This window comes from Sceloporus occidentalis, unplaced genomic scaffold (genome assembly GCF_023333645.1).
Source record: "Sceloporus occidentalis isolate IW3139 unplaced genomic scaffold, rSceOcc1.0.p SCAF_4, whole genome shotgun sequence".
Taxonomy (NCBI): Eukaryota; Metazoa; Chordata; class Lepidosauria; order Squamata; family Phrynosomatidae; genus Sceloporus; species Sceloporus occidentalis.
In genome coordinates, this window is record NW_028316984.1 from 193,799,356 (window position 1) to 193,820,458 (window position 21,103).

Here is a 21,103-nt window from a genome sequence, read left to right on the forward strand (position 1 = left end):
GTGAGTTCTCAGGTGCGCAGAGTCCAACTTGAACTGTGTGTTCCAGGAAAGTCAACTCTTAACTGTTTCTCTGCTGCCCACTTGGGAAACGTTCAGCAAGAGGCAATGATCCTGACTCTTGCAGTTAATAATAATCTCCAGGGTCCAACTGGTATTTAACTTGGACTCCATTACTTCTGGCAGTCACCTTGCTCTCTTTCCACAAGCAAAGGAAGACCTTTTCATTTCAGCAGACCTGACTGCTTAAGGTATTCCAGGGTGAGGGGGACAGGCCTTGCATAATGTGTTGGATCCTCTAGTAACTACTTTCTTTTTAATAGTTTTATGTTTTTAACAAGATTTAATTCATTAATAGTTTAATTACATTTTAAATTTTAGTATGCTGTGAAATTTTAGCTACCTTTGTTTTAACTGTTGCAAGCCACCTGGAGTTCCAAACTGGATAAAAAAGGTGGGATATAAATAATAGTAGTAAGATGTAGCAGTTGCAGTAGCAATAGTAGTGACCCTCCTTCCACCTACAGCCCCCATAAATGCTAAAAGCCTGCTCTCATGGGTTTTTTAGCTCTTCAGAGCAGGCTTCCAGGGGCACAGGAGATTTAGAAGAACAGAGATTCACCAACCAAAGTGGATCCTGACCCATGTATCTGAATTTTTTTACTCTTCATTCCATTCCCTCAACTAAGGGAAAGGAAGATAAGATAAAGATACTACAAAATGCTCTACTTCCCAAACAAATGATGTTGATGGAGAGGCTGGTTGTTGCTTTGGGGCTATTTGCAGCCATAGGCACTCGGCAATTTACTGAGAAGGTGTATTTGGAATTTATTCCCTTCCACACGCTACTTAAAAGAGTAACATTTTTGTCTGATGGTAGATTTCCTTCCTAACTCCCTATCTGAAGTGGCAGCCAAAGATATTTCATGTCAATGAACAGCAGAACCCTTTTAAAAGGGAAAAAAAGATGAACATGCAATGTTAGACAAATGACCTCATCTGCACAATTGAGAATGCTTGCCTTCAGCAATTATATGAAATAAGAAAGTGGGAAGAGAGAAAGAAAATTTCTGCAGCTTCAAATCAATGAGTTGGCTGCCCCGGGTTGAAACAGATCCATCTTTTCAATTACATCTGCCCGCTCCATAGATGCCCAAAATATTAAAGGCTATCAGAATAACCAAGCCAATTAAACACATGAGTTTTAGGCAGTAATATAAATCAGCTTATAACTTTGGATATAAAAAACAATCATTCTGAAAGAAGATGCCTACTTCAATTTTTGCTAATGGATGTATGATTCATAGCACACATTGTTTTAGATGAGGCATTCCCCTGTCCTCTTCAACAGAAAAGAGAATGTCTCTTTTTTCAGTAGGGCTTGCTTTTATAAGCCTCTATATTTAAAAAAAACAACCCAACTTCCATTTGTTCTGGAATACTCTCAGCTCAGAGGCCCAGTTGGTGCCAGCAGTAGTGTCATTCCGGCACCAAGTCAAAATGCGGCTTTTTATTAGAGCGTTTGAGGTTTAATTGATTTTATCCCATTTGCACATGTGCTATAGTCAGCGTTATTTTAAATTGTTCTAAATTGTTTTTAAAAGTCAGGTTTTAAATAGGGTGAGTGGAAAAACAGTTGTTGTTTTTAACCAAAAAGATTGTGTGTGTTTTTAAACTTTTTTTGTATTAGTTTAAACCAGTTTTTGCACGAATAGCTAGGATTACACCAATATAGGACTCAGTCAGAAAATTAAGTAGAAAAATGCAGTTCAAATGTTATGTCCACTAACTTAAATAACAATTGTTCTTTTAAAAGTGCTCCTTTAAAGCAAGTTGTTTAGATTGAACTTATGTTATCAATAAAATATGAATAATCAATGTGAAAAAACAGAAGTGTTTGTTTTTTAAAGTCATTTGGTTTAAAACAGTCAATTCTGGTATAAAGTGATATATGAATTAGTATATTTGTATTCTTTAGTATTAGAATTAATATATTAGTATTATTGTTTTAATTAGTATAATTATTACAAAATTATAATATTATAGAACAATAAATGGTTATTCTCTTAAATTGATCTTTGGATATGGGGCAGAATATAAATAGTTTAATAAATTAATAAATAAATAAGAAATTTCTGTTTAAAAATAATCAAAAATCTTTGATTAATAATCTTTATTTAAACACTATATCCCTACAACAGAACTAGGGATTATGTGACCTTCCAGGTGATGCTGGAGTGCAACTCCCAGCAGTTTAGGCCAGTATATCCAGTGATAAGAAATGTTAGGAGTTGCCAAACATCTAGAGGGTCATTATTCCCTACCTCAGCCCTACAAGTATGTAAAGAGATCCTGTAGCACCTTTGAGACTAACCGAAAGAAAGAAGTTGAGGAAGATACATTTGAGGAAGTAGATTTAAGTCTACGAAAGCTCATGCTGCCAACTTCTTTCCTTCAGGTAGTCTCAAAGGTGCTACACGATCTCTTTATATGTGGATACTACAGACAAACACAGCTATATCTTTGAATTCTCCCAGCCCTACAAGATATTTGAAGGAAAAAATAAAAGAGAAGTTCACGGGGAAGGCAAGGGGCATAGCTCAGTGGTACAACCATGGTTTGCATGCACAAAGTCCCAGGTTAAGCTGTCAGCATCTCCAAGATCAGCTGGTGAAGAACCCTCTGAAATCCTGGAAGGAGCTCTGCCAGTCAATGTGGATAACGTTGAATTAGTTGGGCCAAACATCTGACTCAGTGTAATAAGGCAGTGTCCTGTGTTTCCAAGTCTGTTTGTAAGTATTATTATAATAATAATAATAATAATAAATTTTATTTCTACCCCGCCCTTCCATAGATATGATCAGGGCGGCTTACAAAATTTAAAAACAGTACAATAGAGGAAGAAAGCCATATGAAAGCCATTTGTTTTTTCAAAGCTAACCGTCTAAGGGATCCCTTTCAATATCACTATCAGCCTAGCACCTCTCCACAGTGCAAATTATTCTTTGTAACACTGCAGATCACATAGTCAATAAGGGACAGTATATTATGTGCTTTAACCAGAAACTGGAAAATGACCTTTGAGGACCACCATCACCAGCACATCAACGGAGAAAAAATGAGAGTTGTACTCCAAAGAGAAGCAGACCTTTCCCATGATCTGGCTACAATATATTTACACTGGGACTAGCCACAACAATCAAAGATTTTCCAAAGCTGCTTGTACAGCACTACTGGTCTTCCCACCAAGAAACCCTGGTTTTCTTGAAGGTTTCACAAGAACACAGACTGAAAACCACTGTTTTAAAGTTCTACCCAAGGTATACTCAGAGCATACTCAGGGTGACCAGATGTCCTAAGTTTCAACTTTCTCTTCAGGAGGAATTTCAAAATGTCAGCCATTTTGACCATGAATTTATATTTATATTAATGTTTTAGGCTTTATTTGGTAATGTTCTACATTTTTTCTTGAATGTCCTACATTTTGCGATGCCTTGTCCTCCTTTAAAGTTATGACAACTGGTCACCCTGAGCATACTGGCCTTTGTGGTTCTAGATTATCCTCTTCTTACTTGCCCTCTACAATGTTGTTTCCTACTCTGTATATATAGTTATAAGGAGAGCTGCCCATCAAATCATCACATATATTTCTCCTGTAGCCAAATAACTCTCAAGCAGCAGGAAAAACGAAGAAAGATGTCACCATGGCAATCCCAAGAATGCTGTGGGTGTGCAGGTGGAGAAAGCACTGCTAGTCTGAAGTGTTTTAATCACACATTATAGATGCATGAAATTATGTGTGAGAAAGGTGCAGCTACTTCTTCCTCATGCTGTCAGGCTCTGCCATAAATTCTACAATGTGTTTTCACTCTGTCCCTAAAGGATTCCAGAACTAGGCACAGCATCATCTAGTGACTGAATCATACAATTACAGTATCCATCTACCCTCCATGTTCTGAGCGTATGTTCCAGACACTGCAAAGTGTGACACTGGGTCCAGAACTGATCTGTTTGAAAGTAGTGCTTTGAGTGTTGCACAGTGACTCTGGAGATGAAGGTTTGATTCCCCTGTCAGCCATGAAGCCCACTGGGTGCCCCTGGGCAAATCACATACTCTCAGTCTCAGGGAAAGGCAATAGCAAACCTCCTCTGAACAAATCTTGCCCCTCAAAAACACCCTGATAGTTTCACATTTGGGTCACCATAAGTCAGAAACGACCTGAAGGCACACAACAACAGCAAGCTTTTTAAATGTGTGTGTGGGAGAGTAAGTTTCTAACCCTCATACATATGAAAACCAAAGGAGTATGTCTACTGAGTGTTGAGGATTTAGAACAGGCCATATTATGGCTCCAAATGAGGAACCTTCCAGCCAGTTTTTCTTACTATCCTACCCTGCAGCTCCTAAAGCTAAAGTTTATATAATTTGACTCAGACCATGTAACTATTCTGTCAAATATTCCATTCAGGTGTTTCGAAACCACAGTTCAGATGTTATAATGGGACAAGCAATATTACAGGTCAAATTCTCCCCATAAATATTTTCTACAGGTAAAAAAATGCGTTTCAGGAGAGCACTGACATGTTTTCCAAAAGATACTCCCTGTCCCTTGTGTATCTTTAAGTCCCTCTTCATCCTAGCACAGCCATCCAGATTTGTCTATGTGACCAAGTTGCCAAGGGCAAGATAATATTTAACTCCTAATGGAGACATCGAAATGACGTTTGGTGCTGGATTACGATATTGATCAGATTTTAACTTTTGGCTCTCCCTTTGCCAACTGCCTGGGTTTTATTTCAAGAGATTCCCACTAGTTACTGGGTGGGGAAGTGCAAAAGACAAGAATTGTGATGGTAGAGAGCATTGGAAGTTCAGTGATCATGTAAATGGATGATCCTTTATATATCAAATGTCAGGGAGACAACCTCTGTGCTTTGGGCCCAGCTAGAGAAAACCTGCACTCAAAGTATGAGAACTATGGGCACTTCCTTTAGGATTCCAGGAGTGTGTGCCACCTGCACACTTGCTGGGATTTGGACTCTTTCATCTCCTGCCAGTGATTTTGCTCTTCTTCTCCACTACTGTTCTGACCCATGGAGAGCCAGCCGATCATCTCCTTGCGCTTTATACTCCTGCGGTTGTAGATGGAGATCATCAGCGTGACATCCGACAACTGAAACAAGGCCACCTGGAAGACGAAAGTCTCTCTGTAGACAGGGTTAGGTTGGCCTCGGCGGATGGAAGTCTTGCAGCGAGACATCTCCTGGCCAACCGAGTTGAGAAGGCAGAGCTTTCCATAGGTGTCTGCAGGAGAAAGGAAATGTTCTCAGGATGGGAAAAGATTCTCATTATTGAAAGCAAAACACATTACACAAATGACTGTTAAGAAGACCCTTGGGCCAGGCATTTGTATGTGTTCACTTGCTATATATATAACTTTTATTGAATTTCAAAAAACATTAAAAAACACACGATCCTAACCCAGAGGTTCTCAACATGGGATGCAAGATGGAATTTCAGGGGTGTAACAAAAGCCTTGTGCAGACCGTCCATTAAGGCCAGCCTGGGGGTGGAGTCAGGGCATTGCATCCACATGACACACACCCCAACTCCACCCCCAGGATGCCATGATGCTGCACGCCGCTCCACACAGTGTATGGCATCACGACACTCCTCTGGCACTGTTTCCACATGACACAGCAGCAAAGAAGTGCCTTCAAGCTGCGGTGCCGCAGCTATCGCAACCTTTCCAGGGTGCAAAAAGAAGCTGCTTTTGTGGCTCCTTTCTTCACCTCGGAAAGGCTGGATCGGGGCTGTGGCATGCAGTTGCCATGGCCCCAATCCAGCGCACCTGAAGGCAGCTCCAGACCACCCTTTAGGGGCGGTCTGCACAGCCCCAAAGATACTTATGTGAATCTAGATTCAGTTCTCTTTTGCCAGTCAAGACAAAATCCAGGAATCACCTGACTCTACAGGAAGGATCGCAATCAGCAAAAAAAATCCACATTTTGACAAAATCATGAATGAGAAGCAGGAACAAAGCAGTAATTGAATTTTATGTCCACAACTGGGATTCATTTTACTGTTGACATTTTTTGTGAATAAATTAGAATCTAATTGGTCAATGTAGATTAGCATTTTATGCACTGAGTTAAAAAGCTGTTTTCCCCCCAAAAAAATCAGTTTGTTCACCTGCAGTGTGTATTCACTGGGTTGGACTTCATGGTCCTTGAGGTCTCTTCCAACTCTATGGTCCAAAACACACTACAGAAATAATCCAGTTTGAGACCACTTTAACTGCCCTGGCTCAATTGTAGGAATTCTGGGATCTGTGTTTTGTGAGACATTTAGCATGCTCTGTCAGAGAGTTCTGGTGCCAAAACAAACTACAATTCCCAGGATTCCTTAGCAATGAGCCAAGGCAGTTAAAGCAGTCTCAAACTGGATTATTTCTGCAATGTGTTTTGGACCTATGATTCTGTGACTCTATGATTCTATATGTGGTTCAATGTCTGGTTCAAAAATTAGAAATTAGACTTTCTCATCTTCAAATGTGGTATTACATTTGTAGGAGGTGGAAACATTAATCAAACATTGCCTAGGGATGTGGGGTATAGAAAAAGTTGGGATTCACTGCCCTAATCAATCTTGGATGTGGTCTTAGGCCAATTAGAAGAATGGAATGATACAAATTTAGAAAAAGATCAACAGAATATTTATGTTTAAGAAAGGTATTGTGATATTCTTATGAATTCAACCCAGTGGGATCTGTAGCTATATGACATGTGCTACAGCCCTTAGTCTTCTTACTAACATGTGCATCTCTCCTTCTATCCTTTGTTGTTGGTGTTGTTGTGTACCTTCAAGTTGTTTATGGCCTACATTATACCCATGTGTTATTTTATATAGTCTGTTCTGCCTGAGAAACACAAGAGGTAAAACTTTGCTTTAGGGATCAAGACATTTGCATAACTCAGAATGAAGGTGACCTGCTTCTCTTCACCTCATTCTCTTATGCTCCATTTAATTAGAAGTAATAGTATAATAATAGTAATCTTCCCCCAGACGGTACCCTCCAGATGTGCTGGACTACACTCCCAGAACCCCCCATAATACAGAATGGAACAGAGGCTGGATGGCCATCTGTTGTGTATGCTTTGATTGAGAGTTCCTGCATGGCAGAGGTTTGGACTGGATGGCCCTTGTGGTCTCTTCCAATTCTATGATTCTATGAGAATACCCCATGATGCAGTACAACACATCTGGAGGACAAGAAGCAGGAATTCAGCATCCTCTGGAAGCAGGGTTTAGGCCCTTTTGTGTATGTTGTGTGTGGAAAAAAGAAGAAGAAACAGAGCCGTTTGGGAAATGGCAATGCAATCTACATTCTCATTATTTTACTTGTATTTCATAGAATCCCAGAATCATATGATTCTATGAAATGTTTCCTGTGGAAGCAGCAATTAGACACTTTCTTGTATGGTTGTGTGTGCTGTGTGGGAACAAAGAAACAGAGCCATTTGGGAAATCACAATGCAATCTAAGATCTCATTATTTTATTTGCATTTCATAGAATCTTTTGAATCATCATATGATACTTTGAAATGCTTCTAGTGGAACCTATGGAAGCAGGAATTAGACACTTTCTTGTGTGGTTGTGTGTGTTGTGTAGGGAAAAAAAAGAAAAGGACATTTGGGAAGTGACAATGCAATCTGCAGTAAGTTCTCTTTATTTTACCTGTATTTCATTGAATCATACGATTTTATGAAATGATATGATTCTATGAAATGCTTCCTGTGGAAACCTGTGGAATCAGAAATTAGACACTTTCTTGTATAGTTGAGTGTATTGTGCAGGAAAAAAGAAACAAAGCCATCTGGGAAATGACAACTCAGTTTAAATTCTCATTACTTTACGTATATTTCATAGATTCTATGAATTCTATGATTCTATGAAATGCTACCTGTGGAAGCCTATGGAAGTACAAAATAGATATTGTATGGTTGTGTGTGTTGTGTAGGGAAAGCAAACAGAGCCTTTGGGAAATGACAATGCAACCTAAGATCTCATTATTTTACTTGTATTTCTTAGAATCATAAAATCATATGGTTCTATAAAATGCCACCTGTTGAAGCCTATGGAAGCAGGAAGTAGACACTTTGTTGTATGGTTGTGTGTGTTGTGTAGGAAAAATAGAAACAGGGCCATTTGGGAAATGACAAAGCAATCTAAGTTCCCATTGTATTTTACTTGCATTTCTTTTTGTTTTGTTTTTGTGGGGTTTTTGTGAGGCAGGGAGATTTTCAGCTGTAACCCTCACAACTCCTAGGTAAAGTAGAGCTGTTTAAGGTACAAAAAGAAGAGCCCATCACCCGTCCCACAGTCCTCTTTACAGCCACGGTTGCGGACTCCTCTGTGACAGACAGCAGAGCCAGGAAGCCTGGCCATTATGTGGAATCAACCAAACAGAGCTCTTGGGATGTTGGAAAGGGCAGCCAAGGGGAAAATAAAAGGAAAGGTTTGATGGTTTAGTTGAAGATTTTAACCTTACAGTAGGTTGTGCCTGAAAGGAGGGAAGAATGGGGTAAATTTCAAGCAGAACTGGGGCCCATTCACACTACACACAATTTTAGTCCTGTTACTCCACTTAAACAGCCATGGTTCCATCCTATGGACTCCTGTGGTTTCTAATTTGCTAGTAGAGCTTCCTGGTTGTGAATTCTAAATGCTTTTCCCTGAACTGCAAATCCCAGGATTCCGTAGAAAGTTGCCATAGCAGTTGAAGTGGAATCACAGCATTAGAACTGTGTTATGTGAATGGGCCCCTAGAAATTGATACCAGCCATAACACTGATACAAGTAGGGAGCAAGCATTTGTACTTGCTATTATACACAAGCTTTTTTGATCAATAAGATTTCTTATTTAAATTAACAAATAAGAAATCCTAGTGATCAAAAAAAGCTTGAGGACAGGGAACTGTCAAATTAGCAATCTGTAGACTGGTCTGGGAGCCTTTGTGGCTGAAGAAAGAGGTATCAATACTCTAAACTAAATTAAATACCAGTAAATAAATAGCATGGGAAGGGAGACTTGTTGATCCCCCACATCAGATAGATTAAGGAGCACTGTTGTAGGCTATATTTCAGAAAAAAGCAGTGGAAAAACCACCTCTGAGTATTCCTTGCCTAAGAAAATTGGAGGAAATTCATAAGTTCCCCATAAATTGACAGGTGACTTGAAGGCACATACTTTATTTGAGCTGGGTGACAGGTGCCCACAATTCTGAGTAGGGGACCTGGAAGAAGCATAGTAGCAGCATCATACTCTTCTTCCCTGGTTTTAAAATATTTCAGAAGGTGACTGCTTCATCCCTTGAAATGGCAAAACAAAAGCTATCGACCAGAACTGTCTACAGTTTAAGAGCATGGGAAGAGTGCTGCTGGATCAGACCAAAAACCTATCTGGTCCAGCACTCTGTCCATCACAATGGTAAACCCAATGTCAAGGAAAATCTTGTAATTAAGATGTGAGGACATCATTCGTCATCCTCCTACTTTTGATCTCCAGAGATTGGTTTTGAAAGCCATAATGCCTCTGAAACAGGAGGTAATCTATATCCATCATGATTAGCAACCATTGCTTGCTTGCTTAATGTGGCATAAAAACTTAGTCTCTCATGCTGCTAATTCTGTCAGTTCACCAGGGTGTGATCTGTTCAAACAAATAAGTAAATAGACCATAAATGGAGGAAGCTGTATCTGATAAACTAAGGAAACAGAATTTGCTTCAAAGGATGAAAACTAAGTTCAGTGGACAAGAGTCATTAATCTATTTCACTATCAGTTCGCTGGAAGGGGCACCCACCCTTGTTTGCCAGTCTCCACCTATGGCATAAGGAAAGTTTGCCAAAACAAACAGAAAAATGTAGCACCCTGACTGACACAACATCTTCCTGCCTTTCTGAAAATGAAACCTTTCTGGGCATCAAACTGCTTCATGTTCTCCACATGCACATGGACCTTGCTGAGAATTTGATTTAACTTTTTATCTCCTTCCAGCTTCATCTGAAAAACTGGAGTGAACAATACATCGAGATAAATATTTTAGGATGCAAAACATGTAGAAGATCCCAAGAGCAAGCATCCAGGGTAAATGAGAGTTCAGCCTGGCATATATCCACCAAAGGAGAAAACAAACAAACACATGCAAACTAAACAAAGAGCCACCCAGGGTGCCATGTTAGGGAAAAGATGGGGTATGTGTAATAAAATAAAGTAAGTAATAAACATAGAGAGAGAGAACCAGCATTGCATAGCAGTTTGAATGTTGGACTATAACTCTGGAGATCAAGGTTTGATTCCCCACTCAGCCATGAAACCCACTGAGGTGACCTTACGCAAGTCACATATTCTCAGCCTCAGGGGAAGGCAGTGGCAAACCTCCTCTGAACAAATCTTGCCAAAAAAATCCCATGACTGGTTTGCCTTAGGGTGGTCATAAGTCAGAGACAACATAGAGGCACACAAGAACAAATATAACCACAAACACAAGACACAGTTCATTTATAAGTGATCCATATGGAATAGTACATAGCCATCATACAATGCCAGTCTTAAAGGAATTTCATTTGCTGCCAATATATTCCAGCCTGAATTCAAGTCCCTTAGCATGACATTCAAAGCCCTAAACAGTTTATAATCTTGATAAATGAAAGAGAGCCACTCCCCATATACACCCACAAGGCAATAGATCCCACCTGATCTTGGAAGCTAAGCAGAGTCAGCCCTGATTGGTACTTGAATGGCTGACCACCAATGACTACCAGGTGCTATAGGCTATATTTCAGAGGAAGGATCAGGCAAAACCACCTCTGAGTATTCCTTGGCTAAGAAAACTCTGTGAAATTCATGGGGAAACCATACCTCAACAAGTGACTTGAAGGCGTGTTCATGCGCGCGCGCGCACACACACACACACACACAATGACTGAAGAGTGCTGGAGATACCATCCTCTATGCCCCACCCATGGAAACAACATACCTATGAGGGGGAACAGGAGAGAGATGTCTCTGCTATGGTACCCTGATCATGAAATGCTCTCCTCCTAAAAGGCCTAACTATCACTGACACTGACCTCATTCCATCAAAATGTGAAAACATGGGATTTTAGTAAGGCCTTTGAGACCTAATGGATTTATTCCAAAAGGTTCAGGCTCATAATTTTAAGATATTTTAACAATTTCAAGCTGTTTTAATCCATTAACTCTTTCACATGTTTTCAGTCTATTGGAATTATTTTTATTGGTTTAAACCTTAAATTCCTTTGAATTGTTTGGATTGATTTCATTTGTGTGCTGCCCCAGAATCTGTGATATAGAGTAGAGTTTAAATATTTTAATTAATTAATTTAGATAATTACATATTACTGTTACATGTTAATTATATGTTGTTGTGTGCCTTCAAGTGACCCTAAGATGAACATGCCATGGAGTTTTCTTGGCAAGCTTTGTTCAGAGGAGGTTTGCCATTGCCTTCCCCTAATGCCAAGAACGTGTGACTTGTCCAAGGCATCCAGTAGGTTTACATGGCCAAGCTGGGAATCGAACCCTGGTCTCCACAGTCCTAGTTCAACACTCAAACCACCCTGCCATGTTGTCTCTCTATACTTACATATTAATGTTGGGTCTCATTTAGAGTATTGCATTCGGTTCTAGGCACCTCATTTTAAGAAGGATAAAGACAAGTTGGAGTAGGCTGAAAGAAGGGCAACAAGGATGACAAGCAGTATGGAGAACAAAATCTGTGAGGAAAGGTTGAAGGAGCTGGGCATGTTCAGCTTGTTGAAGAGAATATTGTAGAGTGCTATCATAGAGAGGAGGAGGAAGGTGTGTTTTCTGCTGCCCTGGAGAAGAGGACCAGGTCTAATAGTTTTACAGGAGGGTAGATTTTGATCAAACATTAGCTGGAACTTATTGACAATGAGGGTTGTTTGGCAATGGGACCAACTGTCTAGAGAAGTGGTGGGGTCATCTTCTCTGGACATCTTCAAAAAGAGGCTGGACAGCTGGGGATGTTTTAGGTGGAGATTCTACATTGACTAGAGGGTTGGACCCTTTGGCTCAGGAGGCCCCTTCCAACTCTATGATTCCATGACTCTTATTTGCACTGTATTCTGCATATGCCCACAACCTCATCCATGTTAAACATACAAGATGTACACAATGGAACACTAATGCTAGTCTGTTTCAGCCTTTTCATCTACTGAAACAGATGACAAAAAATAACTTCCTTGGGAGAAAACAAAACCTCATCTTTTTTATTTTTTTCTATTAGAGTCCAACCAAGTTCTTTTTCCCCAGATGGGGCACAGTTAGCAAATCAGTGGAAACTAACAGACGGGAAGCCTGGTAACTCATGCCATCTGTACCTCAACAGATAGTGTAGTCCAGGAAAAACCCCAAGGCTACATATTTGGTTCTGTTTTGAACAAACTGAAGAAATCTCAGAAGAAGAAAAATAGTACTTATTTTCTTCTAATCATGCCAGAAGAGAGAAAAACTTGCAGGGGTGAACAAATTCTCAACAGGTTATCTCAGTGTGTTAAAAGACAGCCTTTTTCATCAAGAGCAAGTCATTTAGCAAGATTTCCTCTTGTCCTTACCATTAAGCAGTTGGAGGACAGTAAATCTGCTTTTGGTTATATCTAAATCAGCAGTTCCCAAACTTCATTCACCCAGGGTTTTAACTCTCAGAAGCCCCAGCATTCTTGGGTAACGGTCAGGATTTCTGGAAGCTGAAGTCCAAAACATCTGGAGGACCAAAGTTTGGGAACCATTGGTCTAAAATTTATAAAGGAGCTATTCCAGGTCCTGAAAGGTTAACTCCTTTGGATAGCACCTTAAAATTCAAGCTGAAACCCAGAGTGGAGTAAACTGCTGCTAACATTGGAACCACCAGCTGTTACTGATCCTTATGCAAGTCAGTTCCCTGTTCCAAGCAGAAACCAAGCCTGATTCATCAGCTTCTTGGTGTTGACCATGAGCACTGGTTCAACAGCCTTACAAAGTGTAACAACAGCCTACACATTAGATTACAATCCATCTGTGACAACTAAACTATTTCCAGCTCCCCCACCCATGGATTATTGTTCCTTAAATCAATATAGAAAAACAAGCCCAATATATGCACCACCATTGTGTGTGTACATGGGAGAGAAATGAGCCAGAGGTCCAGCTGATATATTTCAAACTAGATTGTTTACTTTTATATTGATCACAATGAGAAGAGCCAGTTTCTCAATCTCTTAAAGAAACTGAGATATCCTTTGGTTTACTGTAAAGAAGTCTGGCAAGCAATGTCTGGTATCCTTCTAATTCCACGGACGACACTACATTTTACACATTTATGATAAATCATTGTTCACATTAAGGGTTAAATAAATACTTGGTTTATTTAAGAGATTGACTCTGTTTTTAACCCACATTCACACTGTTTAACTTCTGTGCTTCCTCATATATTATTGCTATTGTATTTGTTTAATGAGACTAATGTGTTTCTGATATAATTGCAGTAATTCACAGATGTAATTACCATGTGAGAATATTTCTGCTTCTTCTAAAGGCTGGGGGCTTTGGTTTTGTCCTCTCTTCTTTTTATACTAAATTAGTGGTCTTGTTGCACTGCTGTGACAGTCTCATGCTTTTTGTCACCTGTATTTTGAACTTTATTTCAAAATAAAATCCCAAGAAGATGCTTTTAATGCTTCGAATGATTTTTCAAACATGAATAATTTAACAACACACAACAATGTATCACATACTCACACATACATCTGAACAAGACTTTATTTGAACCAAGGTACACAAAGATTTTTCACTGAAGAATCTCTGTGCTCAAAAGAAGTCAGGAACCTGTGGCTTAACATGTTTAGTAGCAAGAGCTGCCATATTGGTGAGGAATAGAAAATGCCACCCTCATGAGAGAAGTTTCTTTACAACAGAGTTGTAGTGAAAAAGAAACAAGGGTTCACTATCCATGCCCTCCCCTTCATATTTAGGCATTACTCTGCATTACATTTGTATTGCACAGTCCACATGAGAGGCCTAAGGCAGTTAAAACCTAATGCCAGACGGCAGGCTTCCCAATTCACATTTCACACCCCCTTAAGCCAAGAGCTTTGGGAGCTGGACTGGATGGCCCTTGATGTCTCTTCCAACTCTATGATGCTATGATTCTATGAACACCTTTACATACCTGGTGGCCTGTTAACAGCAAGATTCCGGAAGTGGCTTCCTTTGATCATCTCTACCGATAATCGCCCTGTTGTAGCATTGTAGGAGAGCCCCACCAGCAGTTCTGGAACACCTCCATGTGACAGGGACTGGTTTGAAGAAGCACTGTCACTGTGAGAGATGGCTGAGAGACTGATCTGGGAGCCTCCGCTCTGCAAGGGTTGGAGGGAGAAATTGGTAGAAATGAAGAGAGGAAAGAGAAAGAATAGCTAATGAATTGAGATATTTTTGTTTTTCATATAACATATGACTTAATGAAACCAAGTCAGAGCTCTGGAACTAGGAGTGAGTGCATCTACAATGGAGAAATAATGCAGTTTGACACTAACTGCTATGGTTCCATCCATACAAATCCTTCCATCCTGAGATTTGTAGGTAGTTTTGTAGTTTTTTGCAGTTTTGTGGGGCACCAGCATGGTTTGGCAGAGAAGGCTGAAGACCCTCTAAAACTACCAATCCCAAAATTCCATAGGATAGAGCTATGGCACATAAAGTGGTGTCAAATTGCATTATTTCTCCAGTGTAGATACACCATATAATTCTCAGAATTCTCAAGTCATCATTTTCAGTGGAAAAGGTATTTTGGGAGAACTATAACTCTCAAAATTCCTCAGATATTGAAGTAGTTTGTTGCAACAAATACAATAAAGTGTATTGTAGTACCACGAAGATTATGAAGTTTTATGTAGCATAAGCTTTTGTCAACTCCTTTTCACTAGATTTGATGAAGTGGGCTGGAGTCCTTGAAAGTGTATGCCTGATTAAACTTGTTAGACTTTCAGATGCCATACGATTCTTCGTAGTCCAAAAAAATGTTCTCTAAGCTCTGGGAAAAGTAAACACTAACCTAGAAAAGTGTTCTGTTGTAGCCAACATAACAGTGTCCTGCAGCATCTTAAATACTTAACAACAGAAACTCTTGTGGAACATTAAACACTAACAAGTTTTATTTGGCAGAAGTTTTCAATGATGCCGGCTGCAGTCCACAAAAGCTTGCCAAGTAATAATGGTTAGTCTTCAAGGTGCCAAATGTCTTTTTTTGCTAAAAGACGAATACAGATAACTGCCCTCACCAAAATTAAAGACTAAAATCACCTGAACTTCTACAGGCCAGATCCAGCTTTGGCCAGCATCCCCTTGGTATTTTATACACAAGTAAATTCCCATATGCCCTCAGTTGCACTTTTTTGGCCAAAGGTAATATCTGCCATTTAGTTCACAACTGCATAAATTGAGTTCCTCAAGTGTAACTGTTGCACAGGCAGTTGTTCATTCTTAGATAGCCAAACTCTTTCTGAGTGCCACCAGCGTGCCACTTGATTCACTGGAATTGCAGAAATAGCAAGCACATTCATGGGATTTTATCACACTAGCAGAAAAGACGGGAGCATAGTGAGATGCTCCCATTAATATCGTGCAATAACGCTATGCTTATTGTGTGACGTCACGCTACGGCCCAATTATCCTGTGAATAAAGAGGCATTCTAGTTCTGCTTTTTATTCACAGGATTTTCCCATGAATAAAAAGCAGTGCTAGAATGCCTCTTTATTCATGGGATAATTGTGAGATAGTCATGCCATTATGTGATAATCATAGCATTATTGCACGATATTGATGGGAACAATATCCTGCTATGCTCTCATCTTTTTTGTTAGTGTGATAAAGTCCTCTGTGAGTGTAGATTAACTCTATGTAAAACACAATGCAGGATCTTGGCTTCCGTTGTTGTTGTTGTGTGCCTTCAAGTCATTTCCGACTTATGGCATCCCTAAGGCAACTCTATCTTGGCAAGTTTCTTCTGAGAGTGTTTGCCATGGCCATCCTGCCTAATACCCATTCAGAGTATTTGCCCAATTAGCCCAGTATGGCCTATTTTGACTGGCCGCATCTTCAGACCCCCTCCCAAATCTTTTTATTTGAGGCACCAGGGACCGGTAGGGAGGGAGTGAAATTAAACTGAATGACAAAATAGCCAAATTGGAAATAGAAAATATTCTCTCAAATTAATTTTTAAAGCTCCTTCCTAGTGTAACAAAATATCAGCCTCTTAGCTGTAGTTTACATATGTATAAAAATGCAACTATATATCTGAAATTCATTATGTGTAATTTTTAAAAATCTGTAACTTAACTTGGCTGTAAATCTTTTGATGTCAAGGACTGATCCTGGCATTATTTTGTCAGCAAACTATGCACTGTATCATTTCTCTATAGTCCCTCCCAAAGCAGATAACAGGTAGTGACAATGAGGAATATGTACATATCCCCAAACAGAGGTCCACTGGCTATTTATAGTGGTTTAAGGATCCAGTGGTTTGAGCACTGGATTAAGACACTTGGAAACCAGGATATGAATCCCTGTGGAGCCATGGAAATCCATTGGGTGACCTTGGGCAGTCACATTCTCTCAGCCTCAGAGGAAGGCCATGGCAAACACATTCTGAACAAATTCTGCCAGGAAAACTTCATGATAGGTTCACCTTAGGGTCACCATAAGTCAGAAATGATTTGAAGGCATACGACAACAGAGGCCAACCATGCTTAAGATTCAAACTTAATATTAAAAAATTGTGTCATAGTACATATAGTACCACAGCTGAGCATCCTCACAGCTTTTCCTACCTGTTTGGCAATGATTTAGGTCCTGGATTCCCCGTTACCTCCTCACTCCAAATTGACACTTGGCAGCTGTCCACACATGCATCCTGCTGTGCCACAAAGCGCTGCTGCCACTGGCACAAATCACTCCCTCTTAGGTCACAACAAGGCATCCAGCCATGTGATCAATGCTGAGTGCCTTATTTCTAAGCTCAGAGGGAGAAATTTACACCAGTGGCAATGGATGGCACAACAGGACTCATATGTAAACATTCACCCAGCACTGTCGCAGAGTTGTCCAGATTTTCCTGCAAAATCTGGATCAAAAGGTGAAGTTTTTAAAACAAATTTGTCCAAAGATAGGGCAGATTTGGTGCAGAACTGGTCTTCTCTCATAACGATAGTCCCTACTCAATTCGGAACTTTGGCCCTACATCATACAGACAGGTTGTGGGGTGGGGAAGAAACCAGTGTAATTGGCCTGTGTAGACATGCCTCAAAGATGTCATTTGGGGATGGAGGAAGTTGCTTAACACTCTCCCTGCTCAGAATCTCATTTCTCCAGATCACCCCTCTGCTATTTCCCTTGGGAAGAGGGTCCAAAGTTGTGTCTGACTCTATGATGCCCATCAAAGTGGTTGGGGTTGCAGCTGGGGAGATCACAACATTTGAAAAAGGTAAATTGCCAACATAACAATGATGATTGCATTGAGATTCTTCTTGAAACCAGTGTTATGGGTAGGCTGGGAGTCTCCTTAACTCTCTCTGCCTTTCAATCCCCATGAGCAGAAGCAACTCACCAGCAAGACATTTTGGGAGCCCTGCCACAATTGAAAAAGGACTTACACACAAGTTGCTTCTTGGCTCCAAAACCAGTGTCACCTTCATCTCCCCCTCCTGGTTGAGGTTGCTAAGATAAAAGAACCGTTCGCCCATCATCCTCTCCTTGATCATTTTGCGCACAGAGTAGAGGCGGAATCGGATGGCATAGGTGCTCAGCTCCTCAGGGGCTAACTTAGTGAATGTCACCTTGTCCTTGAATGTTGGGTTGGGACCTCTCTGGACACTTGTCTTTCCCCTCTGTTTCTTACTAGGCATCAGGACCAGATGGACTTGCCAACTGCTCACTCCACTGCGATCCTTGTCTGGGATATCCTTCGCCTCCAGGACAGTCACCAGCAGCTTCTGGGTGGAAGGCCTATAATCAAAGATGACATCTAGGTCTCCGCACTTGGAAATGGGCTCATGGGAGCTAGGATGAGCTGGAAGAACATTTGCTCCTTCATGTTCCTGTTAGGAGAGAAAATAAAAAGTGAGAAGAAGAAAGCAGATGGGCCGTCAGGAGAGCAGAAAAACAAGAAAGAAAATTGCTGGAGCACAGGCATTATAGAATACTGTCATTTTGGCAGGTATAGAGGGGCCCCAAAAGTCTAGCACAGTGCCTTGAGGTGGGCAGGGTTTGTGCACTCTTTTATGTATACAGGAGAAAGAAGGATGCAGTCTGGAAAGTAAGAAATAATCAAAAACTGCAAAGGCAAAATAGGGCAGGGAAGAGAATAGCTGTGGTCTGAAAAGTAGGGAAGAATAGAAACAGGTTGCAAGGGCTTCATTGAAAAAGGCTGAGAGATGAAGGATGTTGAGCTAAGTTGAAGAGCTAAGAAACTCCCATATGCTAAAGGAATCAGTATGTAGAGAGATCTTGTAGCACCTTTGAGACTAACTGAAAGAATCTTTCAGTTAGTCTCAAAGTGCTACAAGATCTCTCTATAGACTGAGTCTACAATTAACATGGCTATATCTTTGAATGCTTAATGAATGGAAGCTGTAGTCCTGTTAAGGAAGGAAAGACAGTGCAGGTGTATGGGGAAAACTCTTCATTAATGGTTTATGTGAGAGATATATGAGTGCTAAGATAAAGACCAGATTTAGAGGTAGAATTCAGAGGGAAAGCCTTGTTAGTCTGAAATATCAGTATGAAAATGGATTTTACAGCACCCTTGAGACTAATTGTGCAAAAGAAGTTGTAGCACAAACTTTCGTAGACTGGGTCTACTTCCTCAGTTTTACAGGTGAAACTCTAAATACTCCTACTACTGAAAAAGACAAATACTGTACTACACTGTGCTGTTATTCCACTTTTCTTCCTATGGCTGCCTCCTGTGGAATCCTGGGATTTGCAGTTGAGGGAGGGTGATTTAAATTTCTCAGCCAAAGAGCTCTTAGGCCTCACGAAACTACAAACTCCAGAATGCCCCAGGAGGCAACCATAGCAGTAAAAGCAGAATAATAACACTATAACAGGGTTATGTGATATTGTGAAGTACGTTGGCGGTGAGCTCATTCTGGATCCTTCTTCTCAATAGCCATCTTCAAATACTTGGAGATGTCATGTAGAAGATGATGTGGGCTTGTTTCCTGCTGCTCCAGAGACTAGAACACGAACCAGTGGGTTCAAATTACAAGAAAAGAGATTCTGTCTAAACATTAAGAAGAACTTTTTTGCTGTTCAGTGTTGTTCAACAGTAGGATAGATTGCCTTGGAAGGTGATGGACTCTCCACCCTTGGAGGTCTTTAAACAGAGGATGGATGGCATCTTTCAGGAGTGCTGTTGCTGTGTAATCCTGGATGGCATGGAGTTGGAATGGCATCCAAGAATCTATGATTCGATTCCTGGTTATTTCACTCTCTTTTTAAACAAGAGCTTAAATTTCTGGTCATTTTTCCTACCAGATATTTGTACATACAAAAATATGGCTAGGTCATGAAAACCATAGCGTGGGAAGACAGGCTAATTTCCAACCATCTGTGCTACCACCAGTATCTCTATTTTGGCTTCAGTTTAACTAGAGGTATAAACACACACATCCTGCCTTCCCTTTAAGTTCCACATAAGCCTTTTCACAGCTAAAAAAATTAATTCATATTGCCTTAAATATTCCTTTGCATGTTTTCAGGCACACCCATTAGCCTTTTTCTTTCTTTTTTTGCAAAACATCAATGTGATAAAACAAAACCAAGGTGGAAGGGGAAGGAGACAGAGGACAGACAGGTTATCAGTTTTCTGGGTGTGTGTGTGTGTTTTCTGTTCAAAGGTGCTTTTTAATCTTAGACTAGAAAAGGTTGCTATAGAGACCACTCCTTTCTATTTAAACATGAGCACACTATAAAAGAACAGGATATTCAAGGGAACAGAGCAGATCTGCACGATTTAAGAGTCTTACTGCTACTATTATTTTTTTTAACACCTTGTAATTAAAAAAATACGTTTGTCATTTTCTCATTGCTGATAGCTGTTTTGTAGCTTGTAAGCAGTCTTGATCCTATTTTTTTAAACAGCAAAACTGAGCAGAAGTAACAGAAAAAAAAGTCATGAATTACTTTAACAAAAAACACACACACAATGTGTTATCCACCAGGCTAGATACCTGCCATGTCCTGTGATCTCCCAGTGGCTCATGAAAATCCTCATCCTTAAACAATTCAGTTCTGAGTAGGTAGTAATATCAGGTAGGTACTGACATCCCAAGAAGGCTAGCATGGTACAGTGGCTAAGTGTTGGACTATGACTTTGGGGACCAGGGTACGATTCCCAGCTCAGCCATGGAACCCGCTGGGTGACCTTGGGCAATCACATGCTCTCAGCCTCAAGGGAAGGCAATGGCAAACCTCCTCTGAACAAATCATGCCAAGAAAACCCCATTATAGGATCATCTTAGGATCACCATAAGTCGGAAACAACTTGAAAGCACACACAACAACAACAACAGCTGACACCCCAGGGGTGGGAGGACCATTCATGACTGGCGAGTTGCATTTGAGTTTGGTAGGACACATGTTGCTCAAGCCTGTAGCAGGCAGAACCTGGCCTGAACAAATTTAGTCATGACAGAATGAGCAAATCCAGAGCTTAGGAATGTTGTGGACTGTTGCTCCCAGAATGCTCCAGCCAGTGTGGCCAACACTGGAGGTGGTTGCTGGTGGGATTCTGGAAGACACAGTTACAGAAGAAGCTGCCTTGTATCAAGTCACATTTTGGAGACCAGGGTTTGAATCAAAGCTCAGCCATGAAAACCTACTGGGTGATCTTAGGCAAATCACACTCTTTCAGTCTCAGAGGATGGCAATGGCAAATCCTCTCTGAGAAATTTGCCAAGAAAATCCCATGATAGCCTTAGGGTCACCACAAGTCAGAAACTACTTGAAGACACACAAC

General features: G+C 40.4%; 1 protein-coding gene across 2 annotated transcripts in view; it reads right to left on the minus strand.

Moving 5' to 3' along the window:
• Nucleotides 1-2,068: 2,068 nt before the first annotated feature.
• Nucleotides 2,069-21,103, minus strand: part of SYT16 (synaptotagmin 16) — a 113,165-nt gene continuing 94,130 nt past the window's right edge. For both annotated transcript variants that reach the window (XM_089522754.1, XM_089522755.1), the window contains 3 exons: nucleotides 17,736-18,179; nucleotides 14,254-14,443; nucleotides 2,069-5,302 (listed from right to left, as the gene is read on the minus strand). In XM_089522754.1, the coding sequence (XP_089378880.1) occupies nucleotides 4,989-5,302; nucleotides 14,254-14,443; nucleotides 17,736-18,179 (948 nt within the window). In that variant the 3' untranslated portion in view covers nucleotides 2,069-4,988. The remainder of the gene's footprint in view (nucleotides 5,303-14,253; nucleotides 14,444-17,735; nucleotides 18,180-21,103) is intronic.